The sequence below is a fragment of the Pecten maximus genome, chromosome 5, assembly GCF_902652985.1.
Source record: "Pecten maximus chromosome 5, xPecMax1.1, whole genome shotgun sequence".
Lineage (NCBI taxonomy): Eukaryota > Metazoa > Mollusca > Bivalvia > Pectinida > Pectinidae > Pecten > Pecten maximus.
Genome location: NC_047019.1, coordinates 29,729,894 through 29,739,691, shown reverse-complemented (window position 1 = coordinate 29,739,691; position 9,798 = coordinate 29,729,894). Strand labels below are relative to the sequence as shown.

The window sequence follows — 9,798 nt, the reverse complement described above, 5'->3', positions numbered from 1 at the left end:
GTTTCCCGTTTTATACAACATTTCACGAGTATGACAGAATATCGATATTTTCGTGAGTGGGAAGCAGGAGTGAAAAATATCGAAATATTTTGCCATACAAGTGAAATGGTTCATTCTCACTTAGCCACCATTCTGAAATGAACCTGTATTACCAGGCCAACATGTCAAATTTTACATCTGAGTGAGTTTCAGCTATAGTCTGTTCTTACTTTTCATGAAAGAAAATATGAAAATGACAAGCTAAATATGACTTATATAATAAATATATGTTATATTTAACGGGAAACCATTCAATTTTCTTTTTATCGCATTTTATATACTTAAAAACAAAATAAAAACATTGAAAAATTAATAGTGTCAAAAAGTGCGGGAATCAGTAACATAATTCATGACGTCATTTCTTTGTGACGTTACTTCACGTCAACTTGATGGAGCCATTTTGAAAGGACTGATCAATGCAGTATTCTTGAAGCGTTTTCTGCTGTTATTGGAGAATCTGTGCATGGATAGCTTACGTCAAGTGAGTATTTTTTGGAGAAAGATGAATGACGCGAGAAAGCCCTCCTGCGAGATGACAATGATTGTAGATGACAATGATTGTAATGTATGTCTTGTCTGAATAAAAAAAAAGTTTGAAAAAAAGAAGGAAAAAATACAAATTCTAACTAATATACAATTGCTTTACAATGAAAAAAGTATGATTTGAAGATTTCTTAATTATGGCAATTTAAATGCTAATTTAAATGTTGAAAATCATATATATGTTACCACTATAAATGAAAGATGATACAAGGCTGAATTTACTGAAATAATATAAAAGAATTTGAATTAAAAAAAAGAGGCTTTATTAGGTTGATAAATTTATATATTTCACTGGCAAAAATGCGATAAATTCTTATATTGCATAAATGTCCATTCTAAGGTAAAATATGCCCCCCCCTCGGTGTAACCCTGAGTAAACGGTATCAAAAACACGACTAGTATTATAATTATAATAGTTTTATAAGTAACTAATATTAATTGGAGATTTTAAATAACGACGCGTTTGTATACTAGGAGCTATTGTAAAACCATTATCATTAGACGTAAAGAGATTATTTTTATCAATGTTCGTATGTTTAGTCTTATAACAACCAACCAGGAAACAAATTCAACGGTTTTATTTTCAATAATTTTAATTTTAATTTTAACAGTACTGATTTTGTATAAGAATTACCATAATTACAAAAGAAAAGAATAGGTAGGAACATATCGGAAAATGTATGTCTACAACAACAACAACAACAACACAGAACGTACATGTATTCCGAGTTTACTTGCATGGTACACGCCGTGCATTATTAATGTATGGAAAGTTGTCTTACATTCACGGACCAATGTTTATCCAGTACTTTACTTAATAATATAAACATCTTTCATCCTTTATCAGATATATCTTATATAATTAATAATATAGCTGACATATTTATGAGATATCCCATGTAAATATACAAGACACATCATCGAAGAAGTAAATAAGTGGACATCGGATGCAATCTACAGCTGGCTGCATTAATGTTATTGAAAAAGACGATTGATTGCTGTCCTGACAACATAATGGCTAGACAGTTTCGTATTTTTGTCACCGGTTACCACAATCCAGGGAAGAACCTGCCATGGTAGTTGAATGGGATAGTCGTTGGCAGGTATGCCTTGTTGATCAGTGTCATTGTCTTTGGATCCACGATTCCAAGATAGGATAACCCTCGGTCACCGTCTAGAATAACAAGGAGCAACACGCCATCGTCTTCTTCTTTCGCGACTTCCGGTGGCGCAGGCACAAACCACGCCTCTGTCGGGTAATGATGTGGTATTTGAAACAACTTGGCCTCAGTTTTTCCACATAAGTCCTTTTTCACTATTCCAGTGTGGCTAAAACCTTCACCATTCCAGTTGAATATGACACCGTATACATAGCAATAGGGTTTGGATCTATAATTTTCGTTGATGGTTGGAAGCTCCATATTATGGGCATCAGGGAAATCGAAATGCGTGATGCTTTTTGTGTCCATATCTATTGTATATCGTCTCAATTTGGAAACAAGAGTCATTGATTTCCTTTCTGTTGCATTAAGTACCGAGGGAAAGTTTAATTTCTTGAAAAAATATGGATTTGGTTGAACAGGTATATCGACCGTTAGTTTGTTGTCTACTTCGTAAGCATTGGCGTGATGTAGAGCGAAAACTGTGTCCGTCTCCAGCGTTTCCACCTTCCCAGTTGGAATGTTGACGATGTAGACCTTCGCCTTCTCATCGGCCTTCCATTCCATGCCAGCCGCAGCATATCCACTTTTCGCCATTGTCATGAAATTTTGATAATAAGGATGAGCAATGAAAATTACGTGGTTTTCCGTTAAAGCAAAAGTATGCATGTATGGTGCAGAGTCCAAACGCCATTCAGCTATGACTTCGTGATCCTCGGCCCCCTTGGTCCTGATGACTGTTATTTTATCCTTGATGACCCCTGGAATCATTCCAACTCCACCGAGGTAATCAATATAAGCTCCTGTATTGCCATATTCTTGAAGTGGATGTGCGGACGACATGAGACTTATAACATCATCGGTTTTTGAATGATTCGATGTAGGAATCTCTGGGTTTAACAATCTAACAGTGTCCAAGGTCGGAAGGTCAATTTCATAGCACTTCCAAAGGTCAGTCACGGCGACGAAGGTATTGGAATAATTGTAAAAGTTTACGTTCATATTATCCATGGCATTGAACATAGCTTCCACTTTCTGTTCGTCATCATATGGAGGAACAGTGACTCCAAAGTTTAGGTATGGAGCGATGTCGTTTATCTCCACTGAGGTTTTGTAGAAAGAAGACTGGATAAATTTGGTAGTAAACAGACAAGAGCCATCTCCTGGAAACTTCCAGCTCATCAACTTAGCGTAGCCATCCAGTGCCTGTGTGAAATTCCTGTTTCCCATTTCAAACTGGCCAGGACCATTTCGAACCTGAAGGCAGAACACATTTGGATGATTATTGATAATATATTTCGATATCAAGGGACAACTTCGCTTGGATATCGGTTTTTATAATATCTGGGACATAAACTCAGACGAACATAAGAGTAACCCCGGAATTTGATTCCAAGTATATTTGCATATACTTATCATTAAGAACCTTGATGAAAATCAGCACTGCTGACGAAAGGAGATTTAAAAACAAAAAAAATCTGTCACTTCATTCCGTTGGTACTGTTCCGATCTGCCTTGATGGAAAAAAATGCGCGTGGATGTGTGCTAATTTAACGAGATAACGGGTTAAGGTCTATTTAAGCTGAATAATCTCTTTAGCGATTGGCTGTATTTTCATTAGGTCATAGTAGTTTGGATAATTGCAATTCATGCTAAACCCTCGTTGTCAAAATCCAAAGTTGGGCCCAAAATTACGCCCTTTTATGATACCGACCAAACATAAGTGATTTAATTTGCTTTCTGATCTTGTTATCGAAAATATCTTAAAGATAATGCATATATATTTTTCTGTAATTTCAAAAGTACCAATCAAAGATTTGATTGTTTGGTTTAACGACTAATTAATTTATCCCTTAACTCATGAAGGAGAGATTGTCTTTTAAAAACAAACAGAGGAAGCATGATGCTACTCCTGGTATTTGTTTTTCAAGCTTTCAATAAATAAACAAAGATCTGTAGATAAATAAATTACTTTTTAATATCACCACCTTCATAAAACTTTTGAAGCGTCATAGTTTTTGCATATTTTTGTTTCATATGGGATTAACGTAATGTTTCTAACACAACTGCTAGATGTTGTTCAACTTCCAAGGCATGACATAAGCATTACAACTGTTGAAAAAACAAAAAGTGTATACAAGATGTGGAATAAACTCTAAACGCGTTTTGATTGGTTGACTCGGTGACCTTTGACCGGGACTATTTGTTAACCATGTGGCTCAGTGCGTTTTGATTGACTAACATTTGAAGGCCGCTTCACGAGGTCCCGGTAATGGTAACGCACAAGATGTTAGGATTTCTATCAATTTCTTGCTTTGAAAATAATAACATATCACAATAAAAACACGTGCTTACTATTTGTTATGGTTTATACTAGATTGTAATATTTCCGAAATTGTCACGTTATTATCACAAAACAGGTCAATTTATCCTCAAAAAAGTTTTTCCACAAAACTCGTGGTTATTGTATATTCTATTTCTTTCACATTCGTTAGTTATTTTTCCATAGTTGCAAAAACACTCGGTAAAGCTCATGTTTTGCTACCTTTTGGAAAAAAACTGAGAGTGAAAGAAATACCGTATGCAAGACCACTCGTTGTGTAACCTCTATATAGATAATGTCTGTAAAAATAATAAAAATGGCGTATATCCATAACAATGATAGCCCATTTTCTGGTAAAGGTCATGCAAAGTCAAGATAACATTTAATACGGATATACTATCTCTATGATAGCCTACATTCTATTAAAAATCATTATTGTATGCCACACTCTATTTGTAAACATCAGATAACCTCGTGCAATCAAATCTATGTCATGTTACAGAATACTAATAAGTAGCAGTCGTCATGTGTTCTTTTGTCCTGAAGTTAGACTAAAAGATCACTATTTTACTCATGTTATTATTTTCACAATACCTGATTATTTACTCAAGTTTGAAGTAAGCGTTTCTAATGGCTAAATTTGTTATGTAAGGAACACTCAGAACAAAAATGCGTCATTTTGTTAACGTTGCCTTTGATTTTTCTATCAGAGCTCCGTAATATGTTTTTTTACGACGACCCATATACGCCTGGACAATATACACATAAGCAATTGATGTTTGTCCGATGTTTCCAGAAAAATTTGGTCAAAAAACTGCATATGCAGTTGTTTTTTGCCAAGTGTCGGACACATTTCATCGTCAGATTTTGCTTTGCTTTTTGTTTAATTCGACAACGCAGTGTTGGCCCATAACCGCCTTGGCACATTTCGAGCTTTGCTCAGGTAATTAACATACCATTTGATAACTTCCGACTACCTGATGGGACACAGGTGTCCCATTGAGACAGCCCACTTGACCTTGTAAGCTTAGTTGTAATGTGTGGGTAAAACCATAAGGTACAAAGGTTAAGGGGAGGAGACATGCATATAGCCGGATGATATGAACATAGGCCCGAAAAGATTGTTACACATATATGTAATCCTGTCTTCTGAAATCGCAATTGATATACATGATATAGAACATTAACACAGTTAACGTTTGAATTAAAATATTATTTCAGAATTTTAGTCTACTAAATAGTTTTGTGTGTAAGAACAAGTAACACAAACATTTTAGCATAAGCTATATATTCAAAATGTGGTCAAAAAGATCTTATACATGTACATACATTTTGGTTTTTCCTACAAAAAGTCTACCAACTAAAGAAAGACAAACAAAGTATTTAAATTAGATTACGTGAAAATGATAAATAATATGAGGTGTAAAAAACAAATGGAAAGAGGTTTTTTTTCAGTCCAATTAAGATTGACTTATACGCTGTTGTAAGTTTCTTTTGTTATACTACAAATTATTCAAAATATATATTTTCCTAGGAAACAGTTCATGTGTGGTTTTACAAACAAACACTTAATCAACGTTTGTGGATAAATCAAGTGACATTATCAGTATACATTGAACACCGTTGTTTATGTATTCTTGAATAGGAAATTAAAATAAGAATATGATATGTTACACAAAATACCTTGGTGTAGCAAATTCAGAAATTGTTATAAGTTAACTAAGTCTGTATATTAGATATAATGTAAACATGTAATAAGTTAACTATCTATATTACGTTTAATGTAAAAATGTAATAAGTTTGCTAAGTTTGTATATTACGTTTAATTCAAATATTTTAGTAAGGTAACTTAGCCTCCATATTATGTTTTCATCATGAAAGAAATACATAACAATAAAATCAAAGACGGTACATATAAAATTAATTTCAAATTAGCATATTTTTTTTTAATTTGGAGATAATGCTAATATGATAAATAAAGGAAGCGGAAATGTACATAAAAGAACATTTCAATTATATTATATGATTGCCGACGATGCTTGAGAGACAAAAATGCATTTAAACTGTCAAAGTATATATAATACATTGATCAAAATATTTCTATGGAGATCGGGCTAATTTGGCGACGGTTCTTAAATACTGCTAGATCGTATCGAGATTACTGGTAATGCTTGTTTCATCACATCAGGGAGAGAGAGAGGAAATTAATGGTTTCCGTCGAGTATCATATAAATATTCGACTATGACAGAATATCGATATTTTTTATCTCTGTGTCGTTTTAAATTTGTTACAGAAGTAGTCAGAGAAAGCACGCAACCGTATATATATATTGCTCGGTTGTTTATTAATTGATATTACAACATTTACTCATTTGCTCAATCTTTTGTTTGTCTAACTAAGGGCCTAAAGTGATCAAAGGAGGCGAGATAGATCAAAAGAAAAAGTGATCAAAGGAGGCGAGATAGATCAAAAGAAATGTCAAAATCTGGGGAGGTGCAAAGACCTTATAATTTGGATCAGTTTCATGATTCGCAACATTATATTTAAAAACGAGCACACACACACATGTATATCTATATTGAACCGAGTTCCTATTCAAATGAATGTAAACGTGACAACCTGGCTACGATAGACCTCGGGTACTAAACATGTAGTGTCTACCATCTGTACGGTAAACCTGGGGGACTAGATAATAAACATGTAGTGTCTACCACCTGTACGGTAAACCTCGAGGACTAAAGTTCACCAGTAGTGTCTACTACCTGTATGGTAAACCTCGAGTAATAAAGTCCACCAACAGTGTCTACCACCTGAATGGTAAACCGCGGGGACTTAAGTCCACCAGTAGTGTCTACCACCTGAACGGTAAACCTCGGGGACTAAATTCCACCAGTAGTGTCTACCACCTGTATGGTAAACCGCGGGGACTTAAGTCCACCAGTAGTGTCTACCACCTGAATGGTAAACCGCGGGGACTTAAGTCCACCAGTAGTGTCTACCACCTGAATGGTAAACCGCGGGGACTTAAGTCCACCAGTAGTGTCTACCACCTGAATGGTAAACCGCGGGGACTTAAGTCCACCAGTAGTGTCTACCACCTGAATGGTAAACCGCGGGGACTTAAGTCCACCAGTAGTGTCTACCACCTGAATGGTAAACCTCGGGAACTAAAGAATAAACATTCAGTGTCTTCCACCTGCAATCCAAAAAAAGTCCAAAGATATCATCACCTTCCAAAGTAAGTTGTACCGAATATATGGTAAATATGTGTTAAAAATGACATAAATAGTAACCACTATACGCCACTTATTATAAAAATGCCATACATAATACCCACGGTAAGCCACTTATTATAAAAATGCCATAAATAATACCCACGGTACGCCACTTATTATAAAAATGAGATAAATAATACCCACGGTACGCCACTTATTATAAAAATGACATAAATAGTACCCACGGTACGCCACTTATTATAAAAATGAGATAAATACTAGGAGTAGGAGTATAAAAAAAATCGGGTTGTAGGGCCTAGTTAATGATTTTCACAATAAAATTAAAAGATAAAAAGATATGTTTAAAGTTTCAGATGGTGGTAATATCGTAAAGTATGCTATTTTTGGTATTGTATAAAACAATAATCTTGTTTTCAATCGTTCAATTGTTCATACAACAAATTGTAATAGTATCAATACAAATCAGGTTAATTCTGCTTTATACTGTAGTCTATGTCCCTGAAGGTAAGGGCGAATTCCAGCATTGGGATTGGCCCAAACATTTAAAATCATTTTAATTTCAATGACTTCTTTTGAAAACTGACATGCATACTGTTTTCCAGGAACAGTATTATATTCATATATTTTTATTGTTAATAAAATTTAAGTATCTTCTTCCTATATATACTTATTGTCTTGTGAATAAATCTACAGATGTATCTGCTATCGGAAAAAAAGTATCGTTTCACTAAATATTTTAACATAACGTCTAAAATAAATACATATTCCTTACCAGTGTTCCATAAATCCAAGTTGGTAGAGGCTTTTCGAATTTGATTGGATAATCCTCAAATGTTTTCTTGTTTGTGGTCCACCAGTATTTGAAGCCAGGAGCGTCATCATCGCCTGGTCCCCCGCTGGTTAGATGTACTACTGCCAGCATCAGCAGCAGAGAGGAGGACAGCAACATCTTCTTTTGTCTATAGTCGCGGAAGTAATGATCAGTTTGTCGATATCACACACAATGTTGCAAACTAGTGGCCCAGCATTTATATATGATACAGGATTATGACCAGGTCAATGTGCGTGTAAAGATAATGGTTTATTAGTTATAGTATATTGTAACACTAAATCACTCAGAAAAGTAACTTAACTCATGAGAAATATATATGTACATTATATATATATTTTTTAAAATTTCATGTAATTCTACCATACCTCATTCCGAGCTACATAGACGTCTTTGTTCTATTATAAAAGCTTTCTTTTCTAGAATGCATTACAACTATGTAAATGGTTTGAAATCATATTTGGGTAATTGTTTGGAATATTTTCTAAAGCTGAGATGAAATTCCCCAGGATCATGTTCCTGTCGCTTTTTTATATCTATGGCAATATATTTTCCCTGTGGATGAAGACTTCATGCATTGTGCTTGAGGAGCAAAACAATGATTGGACATGTATATCGTAGATATCTGTTGAAATTGAAATATATCTTACAGGCCATATCTGTTCAGTAGCCTAAGTTTTGTTGTTGTCTTCCAGTTTATTCCATTTGTAATTAAAATCATGTGTTTTTATTGGTATATAGCCAGCATATTTTATGTTATTTTGAAATGATATTTTGAAGTACGTTAGATTTTATTTAATTGATATCGTCTCGATTTAATTCTACATGAACGCATTATTGGATACCGGTACAGTTTGCTATGGCTAAAGGTCATTACACAATCCTTGTCGTTGATCAGGTGTTTTGTTTACTGATTAGATCACATTGAGGCTGGCAATGGCCAAATCAGTTTTATTTTCTCTGATACCGGCAGTGTACTGTACCCCGTGTTTTCTTCCCACATAACATATATACTTATCCGGGCGAATATTCAGGGCATAAAATACTCAAACCCCTCCCTATACAATATTCACCCTGAGTATTTTATGCAGATGGATTCCTTTTTAATTGAAGTAGATGAGTATTTTATTAGGGCAGATGAATTTATTTTTTTTGGGGGGGGGGGGGGGGGGGGGGGGGGGGGAGGGGGTGATGTGTGTGTGTGTGTGGGTGTGTGTGTGTGTGTGTGTGAGTGTGTGGTATATGAGCATTCATTTCATAGGGGAAGATGAGGTGGATATATTATGAGTGAGGGTAGATCAGTATTTAATGTAGTAAGATGAGTATGTTACGAGCCGGGGAGGGGGGGGGGGGGGGGGGGGGGGGGGAGGGGGGGGGGGGGGGGGGGGGGGGGGGGGGGGGGGGGGAGGGGGGGTGGGGTCGAGATTTTTAGGCGTAGATGGGGTGTTTTATATGAGGGTAGATCAGTATTCAGTATTTGATAGAGTTAGAAGAGTATTTAATGAGGGAAGATGAGTATATTATAGGGGTAGATGAGTATTTTATGAGAGTAAATGAGTATTTCATGGGGGTATTGATCCGTATTTAATGATATTAGATAAGTATTTTGGTGAGAAGATGAATATTTTTTAGGGTATATGAGTAATTAATAGGGGTAGATTAGTATC

At 35.2% G+C, this 9,798-nt stretch overlaps 1 protein-coding gene across 1 annotated transcript; it reads right to left on the bottom strand.

The window, feature by feature from the left end:
• Positions 1-1,179: 1,179 nt before the first annotated feature.
• LOC117327756 (beta,beta-carotene 15,15'-dioxygenase-like) lies at positions 1,180-2,991 on the bottom strand. Its single transcript, XM_033884887.1, has one exon. It carries the CDS (start codon positions 2,970-2,972, stop codon positions 1,629-1,631), a length of 1,344 nt encoding a protein of 447 aa, XP_033740778.1. The 5' UTR covers positions 2,973-2,991; the 3' UTR covers positions 1,180-1,628.
• Positions 2,992-9,798: the final 6,807 nt, after the last annotated feature.